Source organism: Centruroides sculpturatus, unplaced genomic scaffold (assembly GCF_000671375.1).
Source record: "Centruroides sculpturatus isolate CEXI.00-Female unplaced genomic scaffold, Cexi_2.0 scaffold1184, whole genome shotgun sequence".
NCBI classification, from domain to species: domain Eukaryota; kingdom Metazoa; phylum Arthropoda; class Arachnida; order Scorpiones; family Buthidae; genus Centruroides; species Centruroides sculpturatus.
In genome coordinates, this window is record NW_019385675.1 from 76,019 (window position 1) to 94,771 (window position 18,753).

At 26.8% G+C, this 18,753-nt stretch overlaps 1 protein-coding gene and 1 long non-coding RNA gene across 2 annotated transcripts in view; one reads left to right on the forward strand and one right to left on the reverse strand.

Moving 5' to 3' along the window:
* The window catches only part of LOC111641108, a 29,876-nt gene extending 19,747 nt beyond the window's left edge, over positions 1 to 10,129 (reverse strand). The window contains exon 1 of the long non-coding RNA XR_002759358.1: positions 9,937 to 10,129. This is a non-coding gene — a long non-coding RNA (uncharacterized LOC111641108). The remainder of the gene's footprint in view (positions 1 to 9,936) is intronic.
* Positions 10,130 to 11,452: 1,323 nt separating this feature from the next.
* On the forward strand, positions 11,453 to 16,479 carry LOC111641103 (spore wall protein 2-like). The gene is made up of 4 exons (XM_023387222.1): positions 11,453 to 11,473; positions 15,343 to 15,448; positions 15,532 to 15,647; positions 15,841 to 16,479. Exons 1-4 carry the CDS (start codon positions 11,453 to 11,455, stop codon positions 16,477 to 16,479), a joined length of 882 nt encoding a protein of 293 aa, XP_023242990.1.
* The last annotated feature ends 2,274 nt before the right edge of the window (positions 16,480 to 18,753 follow it).

Below are 18,753 nucleotides of genomic sequence, written 5' to 3' on the forward strand. Positions count from 1 at the left end.
TGGAGATTTTATTCAAAAATGTATTTCTTCATTTAAAATAATCATACCACATTTTTCATTATAAACTATCAATAGTATTAAAAATTCATTTTTTATAGGACGAGTTTCATTAAAACACACTTAGGAAGTTTTTATAATTTATGTATATTACTTTTCAAAACTTTCTCTTACAAATATCTATCATTAAAAGCCATCATCATCCTTCAACCTTTTAATAAGCCTTCATTTACAAAATGTCACTACGACATAATTAGAATTTATAAAATCAATACAAGTCTCTGAATGTATTGAATTTATTATTACATCTATATTTTTAGCATTAGCATGAGGTAATAAATCTATAAAATAAAATTTTTTTAATGAATATAATATAATGCTTTGAATATGAATATAATGCTTTGCAGTTGAAACTGCAAAGCATTATATTCAAATCATTGTAGAATTGCAATATATCAATGACGACAGCTGTGTTTACCATAAAATTTTCAAATCATCAGTTACTACAGAACAGTAATTTATACAATTTGATTTATATTTTTATTTATTCTAATTTACTATTATATTTGCATTGAAACTTATTTTAAATTAGTTTTGATGTAAGTCTAAATTAATTATTTTTAAATTATTTGGTAATCAAGAAAAAGGGATTGAGTAGACAAAATTTCTTATGAGAAAATTGCTTCTTACTACTGAAAGATAAAAAAATGATTTTTAATAAAGTTTTTTAAAATTCAATAATTTTCTTCATTAAAAAATTTGACCACAAAAGGTTATGTCTCAAATATCAGATACCTTGTGATCAAATTATGGAATTATACTATTATCTTAAGAGCAAGTATACCATAATTTAAATAACTTAAAGCAAATTTATTGTTGTATGCATAATAAAGAAACAAGAAAATTACACACATGCGTGAGTACATGCACACATAATAGCAGCCATGGAAACTGCATTACCTTTGATACATACCAAAACATTCAATAGATGTGCAAAAAAACATTTTGTTGAAGCTAGTATCACAATTTGTCATATATGGAACTATAAGAAACTGGAAAAGTAAAAAAATTGCAATTGATTACATATAATGCTATACCTAAACTTGATTACTTCAATAGACATCACACCTTGATATCCAAGCAATTTTAATTGAACAAACATTTTGACCATTGCTGAATGATGATCAATCAGATCACATAGCTAAGAGATAAAACTAGACTTAAATGTTTTGAATTTGTTCTGTACTAAACATGTTTTGTTGGTTTTAACCGTACTTGGAATGATTGATTTTTTTCAACTGTGTTCCAAATGCTAAATGCACAAACCAAAACCTACTATTGGTTATGTGCAATATAAATAAACTTATCTTATTGTTGTATCTATGTATTGATTTAACTGTCATACAGGAAAAGACAATTCTTTTATACCTATAGTGCCTATGTATTTTGTCTGAATAAAACAAGTTGTAGCTGCAAGAATAAAAACACAGTATGTAAAAGAACAATGCTGTTTATATTCTTTTACTTATTTTAATGTTCAATTAACCTGAGGAAGGTCTTTAAAGATGGCTGAAAACATTTGTTTCAAATAACAGCTGATGGAATTTCAAAGTTGTATTTTTTTAATGATATTGATATTTATTGAAAAAAATATTAATTCAAAAAACTAAAATCTCAAAATTTAACAAGCTTGCCTACAAACATTTTTAAATACTTCACATAAAGCAAAATTACTAAGATTTAATTATTTACAAACTAACAGTATTAAATTTTACATTTCTTGAAGATTTATACTTCATTTAACTACAATCAAGATATTGTGGAAATACACTTTTGATATTAAAAATTAGCAATATTCACTCAGTTAAATTTTTATATATAATGCACTTGACCAAAATCAGATTTCATGCTTAGGGTATCTGAAAAACTAATACCAAATACACAAGTTTTTAAATAATAACAATAATAAACTTATGATTCGTTGAAGTATTTAGACTTACCTCAGATGGAAATTTCTTATAAACAAAACAGAATTTAAATATGAATTGTTTAGTCTAAAAGAAAACTAACTTTTCTAATAAATAAATTTATAGTATTATTTTAAAAGTTTCAACTCAGCATTGTCTCAATGAATACTTATGAAACATACAGGTCCTAGAACTTTTTATGGAAATAGTTCTCATATGAAAATCAAGTTAACCAGTTTTAGATTACTATACTAAATATTTCCAAATTCAAAAAACATCCAAATATGAATCAGAATTCTTGGAGTGGCAACCAGCCAGTGTTTTTTACATTATCTCATTATATGGATACAATCTCAGTGAATATTTTATATTCACTATTATATGAAATGGTACATAATCTGAAAACATGAAAATGAATATTTAACAGATACTAGTAACTTTAAAAATTTTTGTATTTTAAAATTTAATGAACAAACATCCAAGTAAAACTTCAAAATTTTATAACTACTACTACATAACTACATATTTCTTACATTAAAAAAAGTCAAATACTTATTAAATATATATTAGCAAATTAGCCAATTAAACATTTTGATTTTGTTAAATCTTCAATTCTATAAATACTATAAATACAGATTATATAATTTTATAAGCTTCAAACTGAAATTATGTTAACAATATCAGTCATTTAAGAAAACAATATACAAGTACAGCATGGTCTTTTTTACACAAGTTGCTTGTTACCAGGTACTGTATAGTATACAATGAAAATCTGTATAATTCACTACCTAAAGTTGTCCCAGATGACTGCCTAGAACAGGGGTGGTAAACCTATGGCACATAAAGAAAAATCATCTAGCATGTATTGATAACATACGACTTCCGTTATCTGTTCTCTATCATCCTATTGGTTTATCACCCAATCAACTTTTTTTCAATCAGTTTTTTTATATTTATTCTAATAAAGCATATTCATTTAATTTCTTTAAATATCATTATTTGAAGTCTAAAACTTTGGCATGCGTAAACATCTTTAAAGCTAAGTATGCTTACTATATGACATGCAGGCTCAAAAATGCTTACCAACCCTGGCATAAACAATGTGGTTAAAACATTTAACTTGAGTTTTTTTTTATTAATAGTAAATTATCAATTATTATTATATATATTGAATTTTCATAAAAAAAGTCAGCATTTTAGATGCACAGACAATTCTGGCTATTAGAGTATTCTATCCAATTCTACACAATTGCTATCTGCAGTAATCCACAAACAAAATACTTGTGGTATTTATTCACTTTAATGAATTATGTCCACCCAAAAAAAGTATGGAGATTTTATTCAATTACATTAAATTATATTTGTAAGTAATAATTAAATGGACTACAAGCAAGTTGAAAGTGGAGGTTCTCTTTCTGTCCTTATATAAATCTTATGGTTTATACATAATTAATAAAGTAATATTCAGGGAAAAATATTTTTTTAAATCTAAATGTGTTAAAATTATCATTGTTATATACTATACATCATTCTGTAGAGTGCATATTCCATTTTAATCAATTCATTGGAATAACTCAAAAATATATATACTACCAAAAAATGATGTTAGACTTTAAGGAGATCACAAGGTAGTCCTACAATCAGTGAAAAACAGTCAATCTGAACTTTTTAAAATGGCAGTTCCCATTTAAGAAAAATTAATAAAGGTCATGTGACCATTCATGTAATATAATTTTTTCCTCCAGTATTTAGTATATTACTTGAATTATTTAAATTTTAAAATGTCAACTTTTAATGTAAAAAAAAAATACTAGTGATTTTTTTAAATTTTTAACCAATTAATTAATAGGCTTGTCTATACAAAAACTGAATTAGATTGCTATGACAAATGAAAGATTTTTTTGATGCTTCATAGGAAAATTATAAATAGCTCACACATTATCTATAGGAGAAGAATCCAATGCAGAATGTTTTCATTATCACCACTATAATATGTTGATGCAAGCAAAGAAAGTAATGAAACTGGACAAGAGTTGGTAATCATTTGTAATTTTAATTTCACCACCATTCAATAACTCGCAATTTCTTTTCTTGATCAATACAATATTACAAAATGAAGCAAATTCCTCCAAAAAAATATTTGCACTTGAGCTTGGAATCTTATTGTCAAAAAAGAAAATAATTTGAATATATAATTTGAAAAATATAATGAAACATAATTGTACTTTGTAAAGTTTAAAAGTAAAAATTCTTTGTTAGATCTAACCACAGCAGAACAAGAGTTACTAAAGATAATTATTACTGACATGAACAAGAACTGAAAGCAAATCAGAAGTAAAATGTTTTTACATAATTCCTGTATTTATTAAGTTTAAATTATTGTACACATGATATAAACTGAAGAATATGTATAGGAAGAAAATACATTAGAAACAGATAAAAGAATAGCCTGAAAAGATTTCTTAAGACTATTACACAAACCACAACATACCCTCTGCAAGATTAAAAACACTAGATTTTTTATAAATTATTTTAATTGAAACAGCTGTTAAGAAATTTTAGATGAATTTAGATATTACAAAATTAAAGAATCATTCTAAAGTAATAAATACTTAAACATTTGATAAATATTAGATTATTAAACATCTTAAAAGTAAAAACAAATTAGAAACAAGTATCAAATGATGATTAACCCTGTTAGAAAATCCTTTGTGATAGAAATTCTAAGAAAATAGATATTTTTATAATTCTTATTTGATAAATGGTTCAATTAATGTATATTTTTAAGCACTTTCAATATTTTAACATTTGGCCACATTCCATCCAAAGTAGAAATATTTGAACAACAAGATTGACAACCTACAAATTTACTATTTCATAATCATGTCAAATGGCCAAATATGGAATGTACTTTCCATTCCTTAGAGAAAAGTTTATACAACCCAAATTCAGATTTGGATAAACATAACCAATGTAAAATAAGAATTTTTTTGGCACTTCACAATTACATCATTAATGATGCAAGAGAAAATGCCATTGATTTACTAGTTACTTAATTGATTTATGAAATTAAATTCAATTAACTCTTATTGAAATTAAAAAGTAAAAACAGATATTTAATTTTTTGGAAATTTTTAGAAATAATTTGGTTGTATTCTTTTAGAAATTTGAAAAAAAGGTTGTTTAATAAAGGATATGTTTCTACTGTATATAAGTGTGTTAATGAATGTAGGGTACAAAGTAAGTCTTTTTGACAATTTGGAAAAAAAATTAAAAAGTAAATTACACATTTGTTAATTAACTGGTTTATGTATAATTTTCCAAAATTTTAATAAAAAACTTTGGTAGTAGGAATATTGTGTTTTATTTACTTATTTTAATACAAATGAATTAAATTTATTATTCATTTTATAAAGTTTGTTAAATAATGTTTGATTCTTTGAGATGATATCATGCAATATACAGAAAAAAAAAATTTGTTACCTTTGTTATTAATTTTGATAAGTTTTCTATATATTTCTGTTACATTTTAATTATTATCCTTTTTTGTGAAATCACACACCCTGGAGAAACCATGTTTCCTTTTTTAATTAATTCCAAAAAAGGAAACCCTTTTTCTGAGTGTCATTACTGGAGCAAATGATTTAAAAACCTTTGCTCTTTTACATATAGATAACTAAGTAATGGAAACTAAAATGTGAACATGGCATTTTTCCTGTGGTGCATGTGGCATTTGATTTGCTAATTGGTAACAAAGTAAACAAGCACAGACTTTTTTCCTGTACAAACTTCTTTTCTTAATTATCATCCCATCTATAAAATATTGAATTTCCAGATTCATTTAGTACTTGTGAACTGCATTTTTTAAACTGGTTTCATTTCTTTATGATCATTTCTCTTCTGTTACAGGCAGTATTATATATATTGGAGCAAACAGCACAACCATATAAGAACATTTGGAAGCACCTATGGAAGAGAAATGGAAAACCATTCTTAAGACTTGAAAAGATTCATTTAGATCAGGCATGGCTAACATACGGCCCGCAGGCCAGATCCGGCCCATCTAATGAATTTATGTGGCCTGCGATCAATCTTTCAATATTAGGTACTGAAGTCCAAATAGCTTGATGAAAAAATTCTGATGCCTAAAAAATAGTCAACAACTCACTGTGCATTTAGAGTTAACCCACCATTACAAATCTCGTAAGTACAGCGTAGAGTGTTGATAAAGCATGATAATGTGAAAAATGTATTTGTAATCTCTATCTACAATTCAGTTTCTACGGGGTGACACCACAATGAGATCAACCACTTCAAAATCTTCCTAGGGCAGCTTCTGGTTCGGCCCGTGGAAAAAGTTCTCTTTCTAATTCGGCCTGAGGCAAAAACTGTTGGCCACCTCTGATTTAGATAAAGATTTCCTAATTTTGTAAAAAAAATTTGCTAAGAAGAAAATTGCTGTTTTAGGATGTTTGTTACATGATGCCTAAAGCAATGTGAATTTTTTTCCTCATCATTACAGATAATACCAAAAATCTATTGGCTGTTTTGAATGTTTCATAATAAAGATTAGTTGTTAGAATGACATATGTATTAAAATTTTTAAGAGTACAATAAACAGTCTACTGTGCACCACTTTAGATCTTGAACTATTAACAATTGTATTGAAATGATTAAATGTTATTAAAGCTTTATTAATTAATAATTCATCCAATATTGCCTGCTTCCAACTTCAATAAGAGCTAGAATAACCCCAGCAGTATTTTGAGCAAGTTGCAACCCAAAGTTTAAAGCAAGTAGTAGTAAATATGTTTTTGATTTTAAACAGTAAACAGATATTAGACATATTTTAATTAACAGAACTTAGTCTGCAATTGAAAGTGATTAAAATGTTCTAAATTGCATAAAATTGTTTAATTTTCATCTTTGCAATTCATGTATCAAATTTGAAAATATATAAATTAAATGCAATCATTCTTAAACTTCCATGATAAGAAGTATCAAAAATTTTTTGTTATTTATAAAGCATTGTAAGCAACTGAAGGAAACATGTTGAAATAGTAGAAATGATAGTTGGAACTGGTGTAATAAACATTTTACCTCAAAACAAATATATTTTTGATTAAAACAGTTAAAAACTAATAATATAAATCAAATGTTATCTAGAAAAAGTTTAAATANTATGCATTTTGAAGTTTTGAATACAGGCTTCAAGGATTAAAATAACAGAGTTTAAAGAAGTTAAAATAACCTTACATTAATTTACTTCAAGTGAATACAATTTGTGAAAAACTGAAATTTATATGAATCAAAGTTAGTTTCACTTTGATTTCATATAAATTTCATTTTTCACATATTTTATTTGCTTTAAAAATAACCTTTAGATCAAAATCAATTAGACTTTGATTCATATAATACATTTCTTGCACTTTTCCTCTTACATTATTATTAAAATGTCTTATATACAAAATAATTTAAACTAAACCTACAAAAAAATAATGATAAAAAGTAGAATAGAAATGTAAAAAAAAATTTAATGTTTTTAGGTAATAAAAAATAGTTTAATATAAACTTTAAAAATGTACAAATTAGCACCTTGTATAAGAGTTACTATTTGTTAAAATTATGTACCACTGCTGACTTTTTATCAATAAAAGCTTTTTAAAATGATATAGTGAGTTTGTATGCAAAGAAAATTTTCTCTGCGTATCACTTTTAATGTTTTTCATTAGTTCTGATTTATGCAATGGAAAAAGTTAATGCAAAATGGAACAAGCATTCTACATCACTGATGTTTAAATCTACAGTGCATTAATATCACAAAGTTATCCAACATATTTATGTTCCACTTTTGCATTAATTTTTTTCATTAGTTATGCCAGATATATTGAAATATATCTGGCATAACTAATGAAAATAAATAATTTTTAGCACATATATTAAAATATATGTGCTAAAAATGATACGTGTAAAAATTTTTTTCCATTGTATGAAACCAGAAAAATATTTCAAGTAATGAAATAAAAAAGTACAGTAGAACCCCTCTAATCTGTCACCTTTGGGACTGGGGGTATGGTCGGAATGCAAAAAAGGTCGGATTATCAGAAAAAAAGTAAAATAAACAATCTTCCCCTTTGTCCAGTCTTTGTAGCACTGCTAATTTTTCATTTAATGAAAGAGTAACGTGTTTACGTTTCACTCCTGACATGTTGTAAACACACACAAAACTGTACATGTACACACAATGTAAAACATATACTGTAACGAACACAGAAAAACGCCACAGTGAGTCACCGACGAGTCGGGACAAGTTTCTCGACTCCGACCACGGTCGGATTAAGCGGAGTGACGGACTAGCCAAGGGCGGACTAGTTACTAATATAATTTTATAATACAGTAAAACCCCAACTATCCAAAATCGAATTAACAGAGGTTCTGTATTATCCAAGACAAACTTTTAAGTGACCACTACTTTTATATAATTCTTAAGAAAAAAAAACTTTAAAACAATAATATGTATTAATACTACAAAATTTCTTTATCTTTTATCAATTAACTTCAATATGATACAAATCATTCATATTAAAATAAATTATAAAAACATACATATTTATCATTAAAACTATTGTACCATATTAGTTATACAATAAATGATGTAAAAACTAGTGAATTTAATTTATTATACAAGAACAATAAGTTTTGTATTTAAGTTTTTAATCTGAAATGGATGTGGTCACCCATTTTTATCAGTTTTAGTTATCTGAGGCAGCATCAATCCACATTCTTAGATAATCAGGGTTCTGTTGTATATATATTTTATTCAATTAGAATATTGATAGATAGTATGTAAAGTTTAACAAATGGAACATCATATTGATTTATTATAAAAAATACTAGCATAAAATAGCATAGTTTATAATAAAATCCTAAAATTCAGGATTATCAATGGTAATTTTTGAAATATTAAATGTTTAATTACATTTACGATTTCAAAATTATAGAGTTATAAAACATAGTATTATAGAATTTGTTAATAAAGTCCCAACGACTAATTTTGATTTTAATAAAAATGTGATTGTTATTTCTTCAATTTTAAAAGAATTTCAAAATGAATTAAACTTATTAATCCAGATAAACTGATCTTCTATGGAATCTAATCTTTAAAGGAAATTTAGTTGTAAACAAACATTTTAGATATCGATATCTACCGAAAGAATTTTTGTATCTATTTGAAATACCGAAGTTTATATATCGAGATTTTAAACCCAAGATTTTCCTAGATTAATTTGATTTCGTAATCACTTCTATATTACGACTTATTAGAACAGGAGAAACAAACAGATGGTACTTATCAACAGATGATAATTTTAGATTTTGGGAAAATCAAAATCAAATCACCTTTCTAATTATCTTGAGTTTATAAACAATAAACATTATAAAATGAAAATTTTACTTATCTTAATTGTATCTAAAAAAACTGAAAAGTAATTTAAATTTTTAAGGCCAATTATGTATTTTAAACATCATTTTCCTATTCTTTATATATATAAGTAACAATAATTATGAATTTTGTTAATTTTATATAAAGAATTGAATTTTTTAATGCCATTTAATAATAATAATTTAATTATTAAATGGCAACAACTCATTAATTATGGGATTAATTTTTGTTAATAGATCATATATTAATACTGTGTATACATGTATAATTTGTATGGTAATAAGTAATTTGTGTACAATGTGTAAAACAGTAAAGATAAACTTCAATTTGTATATAGCACGTATAATATTGAAAATAATACGTAGAAAAATAAGTATGTCGCATTTGAGAACTTTCGAATAATTCAAAAAAAAAAAAAAAAAACTTTTGGTCACGACTGAATTAATTCCGCGAAAGATTGCTCAATTCAACAGTTTTAATCTACAGTATTCATTCCATTATAGTCTTATATATTTAGTTCTTTAAACTTACCTGTAACGTTTATTAGGCAAATACTAAAAAACACGAAAAGAATTAAATTTCTGATCGCGAGTAACATTTTTTCAATTATATATTCGTAGATTTCCTTATCTACGTTCTTCTTACAATGGAAGTCAGCTGACGGAGTGATAAATTGATGCGAAGTACCTCTTTCTCTCGCTCTCCACTACTGCAACCTCAGCGCCAAAAGTGGTGATAAAATTATAACGAAATTTTATCAATTTTATTTTCACTACTTTCTATCATCAATAATAATCCTATATATTATTAAAAAATTTTTAAATTAATTTGGTAAAGTATAATCTTTGTTTTGTATTATTTATTTGAATACATCGCTAGCGAATTAGGGCTAATAATTTGTTTCACCATATGTAAATGTTAATGGAATACTACTACTAGCGACACCACAAAATTTAAAAATTTAAATAATAATAATAATAATTATTTACAATTAATAAACTTGAAATATTTTAAATATTAAATTGATGACTTTACCATTTTAAAAATTAATAATTTCAAATTAAACAGGGAAAAAAATCTGTACACCTGTACACCTTTAAATCTAGAAAATATTACCATTTTTAATAATGTATTTGACACGACATTCATATTAACTGTCAGCGACACGAAATATTGATTTATCGAGACGGGGAGATTTTTCTTCTCATAAATTATTCTCTCATGAGGGATACAAGATACAAGAAACTCCAATTTTCGATATCCTAGTCTGACAAGTAAATTACGTTGCACGCTAAGATATCTTTAATGTATAATCATAAAATATTGTAATGTTATATATATATATATATGCATGCTGAATTACTTTTTCAAAAATTTTACCTTTTCTTTTTATAGTTTCATCTACTTTTATGAGTTTCTTGACGACGTAAAACGGAAATTACAATTTTTCTAAGCCACCCACAGATTTATTAATGTACAAAATTACTGTAAAATTTAGGAATTTAGAGCAAGAAAATTTTAATGTAAATAAACACTATGTGAATTGTGTGTTCTATATCGGCTAAATAATAATATGAAATTTATTGTAGAGATAGATAAAAATGTAAGATAAAGCGCGTATCTACTCGAACATAACTATAATTTGTCATTTATGCAAATTGATCCAATGAAATTGCAACGAGAGCTTACTTTTCTAAATCATTAATGTCTAATTTTGCTAGTTTTTTTTCTTATATTTGGCAGCCTTAAAGTGTAACAATGTGTGACCGAAACTTCCTTTGTATCAAGATGTGAACGATACCATTAAAACAACAAGACACCAATAACAATTCAAGCTTGACGTATGACGTTTTTCTTGGTAATAATTTTATAGTTTTTTTTTCTGTTAATTATTATTAATTTGTTTTAATATTATTTTTCTAATAGTTTTCTAAAATATTTTAAATAAGCATTGCATTATCTTTTATATATTTATATTTTGCAGATTATGTATAAAAAAAAAACATTAATATTTAAACAAAAATAAATAAAAAAATGGAAAAAAATTATGGGTGAAAAAGCTAAGAAAGTAAGTCTAATAACCATAATTAATTATTATTTTTAGGCTGTAATTTGAAAAAAAATTGTAGATTTATAAATTTCCAAGTCGTCCGTTTGTTTGTCTGTCTATCTTTCCCTAATCTCGAAAATGGTGTTAGATGACCAGCATGAATCTATTGCTAACGGAAAAGTATGATGTACAGGGGTAAGACGTTGCTAATTTGAGGTGGGGAACATATATTTTAAATTTAAAAAATTATTAAAAATATGATTAAAAGTTTCAGCCCGGCATTGTGACGATGTCACAATACATAATTGCTCTTTTTATATTAGGTTCTTTTCGCTTTGTGGTGATTAAGAGGACTTTTTTACACGGTTTTAGTGAATTTGACCAGGCTCACGGTAAATATTCATTGAGAGTTGCCCACCTAGATTCAATTCCGGGTCTTCCAGACGGTAGTCTGATGTCTTAATCGACTGTGGCATATGTTGTTATATACGTTAATTAAGTGTCTAATATTTACTATAACATCATTATAATAAGAGACGGGGGATAGCGAAGACGGTTAAAACGTTAATTTACATTTAAAGAAAAAAAAACTCTATCGTCTCAGTTGTGGACTGGCCGAACTCATGTATGGGGGAAAAAGCTCTCTAAATGCTCAAATGGTAGAAAAAGTGAAGTAAAATAGTAATAATAATAATAACAATAATAATGTGTAGATATTACTAACATTAATATAATAAATATGATTATGAAATTTAAAACTTTCATATATTTTTTATTTTACTCTTCCTGCTCTGTGTATATAACCGGACCTATTAATCATATTAATCGTGGGTTAGTCCGGGACTACAATGGGGTGCCCGAGTGGTGAGGGCATATCCATAGAAAAGGAAGGGGAGCTGGAGATTTTTTCCGGGCTTGAACAAAACTTAGGAGCCCATACTGACCCTTACCCATATAAAAAAATGTTATTTTACTAACAAAAAATAAAATTTTTAAAACTGCTTGTTATATTAATAAAGAAACATTATACATAATTGATTCGTTTAAAAATAAATCGCAAAAGGTGTCTTTTAAGGGTAAGAGTCCGCTCTACCCCGGGCCCCGTACAAATTCTCGACGCCCCTGGTTAGGGACGGGCCCGATAAATTCGAATCAGGCCACTCCCGAAAAATTCCTGGGGGTTTTTCAATCCCTTCGAATTCGTTTCCGGATCGCCCAGAGCGATAGGTTGATACTTAAATCACATGAACATCGGGCTGTCAAATCTATACAGTTAGTATGCGAATACAATGTTACATTGTCATAGTATATGGTAAGTGATTAAAATTCATGGTAAAATTAGTGAATTCGCAAACGTAATATGTCCCTGTTATGAATATATTACATTTTAAAAGTTCTTGAAGATTATTCTCTGTTAAGTATGAAGGAAATTGTATCTAGTGCAACTTTGAATGATTATAAACGTTTAAATAACTACGGACTACGGTAAATTTCAAGTTATAGTTATATTGATTAAAAATAGACACTGATTATTCATATGCCAAGATTATATTTAAGTCGATTTCTTGTGATTATTTCTTCAATTCTCGGAATATTGCTCATGTTTTAAGTATGCTTCAAAAATTCATTTAAATAAAAATAAACTCATTTCAGAGAAATTCGGGTGATTTTCCTTTCTTAGAATTTACTTTAAAAAGCAACATGTAGCAGGTAATAATATATAATATGAATAAAATATAGTCACTGCATGATTATATCATGTTAAGTCGCATAATTTGCTCTTAATTTGAAATATAAATCAATATGTTAAATTTGAATTACACAATTATTCTTAACATAAGAATATGTATAGGCTTAATCATGTTGTAACATGATGCATATTGTTAAGAATAGATCCATAACACGATATTTTCTTGCAAATTATTAAAACTTCGAGAGCTTCAGCAAAATATGCTGTGTGTCCGTAAAGTCCGTGTGCAATTTAAAATATTTATAACTTTATTAGTATTTGTGATAGAGAAATTATGTAGAATATATTGGAAATAAGAAAAATATATATTTTTAATTATTCTATTTTATTTTATTAGTTTCCACATGTCCATCATCATTAGTAATACAAAGGGTGATACGATTTTGTAGTTCTCTAAAAACATTTGCCAATTGATTTACAGTAATCATATTAGTTATTTTAACTTTCAAGTCTTCTAAGGATCGAGTTTTGGTTGCATACACTATTGTTTTCACATGTCTCAATAAAAAAAAACTCCAATGGAGTCAAGTCTGGGGAACGTTGATGGCAAAGAAAAGAAAAAATCCACCTCTTCCAATCTCTAAAAACATTTGTTACTAAATAATTTTACTTAAAACTAAGCATATTAAGCTTTCTAATACTTTTACAGATTTGTTTTCTATCACAAATACTAATAAAGTTATAAATTTTTTAAAATTTCACACGGACTTTATGGACACCCTGTGTATATTTTTAACTTTTTTTCCCTGTGGGTATTAAAGATGACCTTTACCATGTCTCCTGGGCGGATCCATCGGGAATCTGGCCAGGGATGATTGCATGGTGAGAACAGGGCCCAATATATCAGGTCATCTCATCCCGATTAATTCTTGGAGTTTATCGATTGGCCGGATTCGATCCCGGGTCCCAGAGCAATAGGCTAAAGTCATAGGCGGGGTGGTCGAGCAGCTAAATAACTAAGGTGGCGGTACACCTGTTTGGAGAATCTGGGATCGAATCCGAAGGGTCGTAAAAACCCCAGGAAGTTTTCGAGGTGGCCCATCCTGATATATCGGGCTCATACTTTACTGTCCTACTCTGAGCTAGCGAACCTATAATGAGTTTGCTGAAATAACCTTTTTAGTATCAGCAGGGCGAAAACAGTTTAAACAAAAAAAAAAAAAAAAATGGTAAGCCAGTGGCGGATTACACTATGCGTGCGCCTAGGGCCTGGTCGCCTTGAGAGGAACTCAAAAGTTACATAGTAAAAAGATAATGTCTAAAAATTTAATGAACGTTTAGAAAGTGTATACAGTATTTCGCACATCGGCAAGAACAGTAACAACACATAAATTGACGATTTTATTGTCTTTTTTATATAAAAAAGAAAACACTTGTACATAAGAGCCTTATAACAAAATTGCGCCTAGCCATTAAAGAAATAGAATTCGCTAATGAGATTAGGCTATATTTTTGTCCTTTTTTAAATAAGAGGGCCTTTATAATACTCATATAATTCGCTCAGGATTAATATTAAGACTATCACAATAGACTAATCAAACAAAGAGGAACACGAAAATTTCAGTAATGAGAATTTCTGACGACTCGAATTCGGATCCCATAGCACAAAAGTCGAAGCCCTTGTTGCATCTGTTATCGTGTTGCCCGTTATTATATTTTAATTATTCTATTAACAACATTTTCATAGATGTGTTATTTTGTTATAATAGAATAAGGAGAAATGAATGTCGAAATATGATTTAAAAAACCGCTGTCGTTTTATGTAAATTTTAAAATAAAGATTTAATGAAAAAGTCAATCAATTCTAAATTTATAAAACGTATTGTGTAAATTAAAAAAAAATGCCCTTAAAAGAAATTACCACATGTCATTATACTGTATAAAGAAGGCGGATCAGACCTTGTCAGTGCAAACACTGGAACATATTACTTACAAGGGAGAAATTGGTAAACACTCTATAAAAGCCATGATCGACCGAACGTATTAACAATTAGTTACAATGCTATCCACACTGATATGTCTATTATTATTATTATTCAGTGCGGTTAAAGTACTACAAATTTAAATATTATTTCTAATTCTAATGTTTGTATAATATCTAGTTTTATCAATATTTATTCTTCAATTATTATTGCAGACAGAAGACAAGAAATGCAAGTCACAGAAAGATTGCGAGAAAGATGAATGTTGTACCAGAAGATTTACATTTGATAGCGCTTATTGTAAAAAACGATTAGATGAAAGTAAGTATTTAAAAAGAAATTTTATAATATAATATTTTAAATATATTGTTAAATCCATGTTTTAATTTTTTTTTCTATTTTAGAAAGCAATTGTTTACCTTATCTGCCTATGAGGATATTCGATGATATCTATATGCTTTCTTGTCCTTGTAAAGAAGGTCTTTATTGCAGACACAGTTTGATTAATAAGGACGGCAGGGTGAGTTAAATATTAATGAATTTAATTAATATCAAAGTCTTTAAAAAGCAATGATCGATTAGTTATTGTCAATCACAATGGACAGTTATATTTATTCCTATTTACAGTAAGATATTGATAAGTACTTTAATTAATTAAAGTAATTTTCTATAAATCGAATTTCTAAAATTTTATATCCGCACTTCTTTCATAGATTATAATTTCGTACCATCCTCGATGTTTTCCTTCTGAAAACCGTAATCCAGATGCAGAGTCTCCAGCGGAGCCGGAAAATTCAAATGGAAAAGGGGGAAATGATGAATCGGGTGGAGAAAATACGACTTCTAATGAATCTGAGAAAGGAGGAAATGGTGGAGGCGATAAAGATGCTAATCCCAAAAATCCTGAGGAAAAAGGTAAAGATGACGGTTCAAAGGACTCTGGAAAAGGTGAAGATGAGAGTTCCAAGGATTCTGGAAAAGGTGAAGATGAGGGTTCCAAGGATTCTGGAAAAGGTGAAGATGAGGGTTCCAAGGATTCTGGAAAAGGTGAAGATGAGAGTTCCAAGGATTCTGGAAAAGGTGAAGATGAGGGTTCCAAGGATTCTGGAAAAGGTGAAGATGAGGGTTCCAAGGATTCTGGAAAAGGTGAAGATGAGGGTTCCAAGGATTCTGGAAAAGATGAAGATGAGGGTTCCAAAGATTCTGAAAAAGGAGAAGGCAGTAACGGTTCTAATGAACCAGAAGGAAAAGATGGCGGAAATGATTCTGGTGGAACTGAAGTAGAAGGATCTAATGGTTCAGAAAGTGATACGGGAGAAGAATCTGGTGTAATTTCGCCGAGAAACAATTAATACTAAATAAATAAACTGCTAATAACATATATATTAAGTGACAAATGATTAGAATCGTTAACCTGAAAAGACAATTTAAGAAAATTTATTAAAATTAAAAAAAAAACATTTAACATTATGATTGTTTCTCATATTAAGTAAATTATTGAAATTGTTTTCAACAAACTTTTATAAAGATATTGTTTAGAATAAACTAAATACGAAAGTTTATACGTTGACTTTTGGTTTTAATTACTGTATTTATTCTTTCTGGAGCATGTTTAATACATTATATTGCTTGAATTTTGATTTCTGCATCTGAATGCTGCATATAAGTCAGTTTTCTGTAACTTATATTTTCATTATAAAAAGAAATATTTTTAGAGAATATATTACAAGTTCCAAAACACTTTCAATAAATTTATATCTAATAGATTCTGGCCATGGTAAAACAAGTTCTAAAAACTGGTAAAATCCATCAATATCAATTCATAAAAATAAAAAAATAATAATAATACCTCTCATTACATTAATACCAATTGTAATCTAAAATACCACTTAATAAAACCATTTAGTAGTAATATAAATATGGTAATTGAAAATTAAAAAAAATAAATATTGAACATATAATAGAACATAAAATTACAGAGTAAAGTTACTACCGTATAAAAATTTTAGAACTTTCTGTTCAGAAATAAAGAAATTTTTTCTTTAAACGTTACAACAGCGAATCGAAATTTCATACCTTTATTTCAATTGACGGTATTGCGTTAATTTATATAAAGGTGTGAAATTTCGAATTTGCAGAAACTTTTAAATGAGGAGACATTACTAAAAACCAATAAATAAACGACTTTTAATATGAAAAAGAAACATAAATCATAATTGATCTGTCCTCCTGTTTTGCTTATTTAGATCTTGACCAATTTATTGTTTCACCTGCAGTGGTAGTATTTTCAAGGAGAATGATGGAAATAAAATATCATATTTCGTTGCAAAAAGAAATACAATGACAATTGATATTTAAAAATTTTTGGTCTCCAAATTTGGAGACCAAAAGAAACTCGATAACACGAAGTGTGATATAACGAGGATTTAATATATTTATAAAATATTTAAATTTATTACAAAATTTATGATTTATAAAGCTTTAAAATATTATACATTAAAGAATAATGCCTTTATTTTTATCTTTATATATCTACAATACAAACAAGTTATACACTACTACACAATAGCATTCTTCAAATGAGTATTTATGTCAAGAATGTTGGACCTCTTACGTAAAATTTATTAAATATTCCTTTCAGAAAAATATCAGAAAATAAAAATTTTTAACTTTAGAATAACATTTTAAATTAAAATATAAAATTTTATTTACATAATTATAAATATAAATACCATTTATAAATCAAATAATAGAAATTTAATGCTCACATTATATATCTTAAATGATTAATAATAATAACGCATTTGATTTATTATTAGACATTGTAAAAATGATAATACGTTAACCTTAGATATTTTTGTAAACTGACAACATGAGAAATTTATTCATTCATATCCTTGTTTTGTATATTAACAATAATGACAGAAGTTATATTAATTCATGAAATAGTTGAAGTACAGACTCACTACAAAGTGAATTTTTTTTATGACTCTAAAAAAGCAGTCGACTATTTATTTCTTTGTTATTTTTAGCACATTCTCATTCACCTTCAGATTTATTCTTTTTTTTTATTTTAACTTTTTAACTATAGAAATCTACTAAGCATACGAATATATACGTAAATACAGAAGATATTTAATTACATTAAATATAAAATTTCATAAATTATATATTTAAAATTTTATTTATTTTAAATTAAACTTTATAAAAATCTAGTTTAATTTCTATATTTGTGTGATAAAAGTACTTATCTAAATCAGTGTTTTAAGGGTGTATACAACTTATAAATTACATCATAAAAATTGCAAAACAAACAACAGTTGAAAGCCCTTATTCATAAAAAGTTTTATTGTTATTTTTAGAGCGCGCTATTCTGTTAAAAAAAACAAAACAAAAAAAAAAGAAAACAGAAAATTTAGATAATAAATGTTTACTTTCAAATATTATTATTTAGAAATTAATAAAAGAGATTTTTATTATTTTGCGCCGAAAATTATTCCTTATTTGTTGAATAGAAAGTAGGACTAGAAATGGATGACCTAACTCATAGTAATAAACAATAGAAGAAATCACTAAATTATAAATGATTAAAAAATTATTTTATATATATATAAAAAAAAATTGAA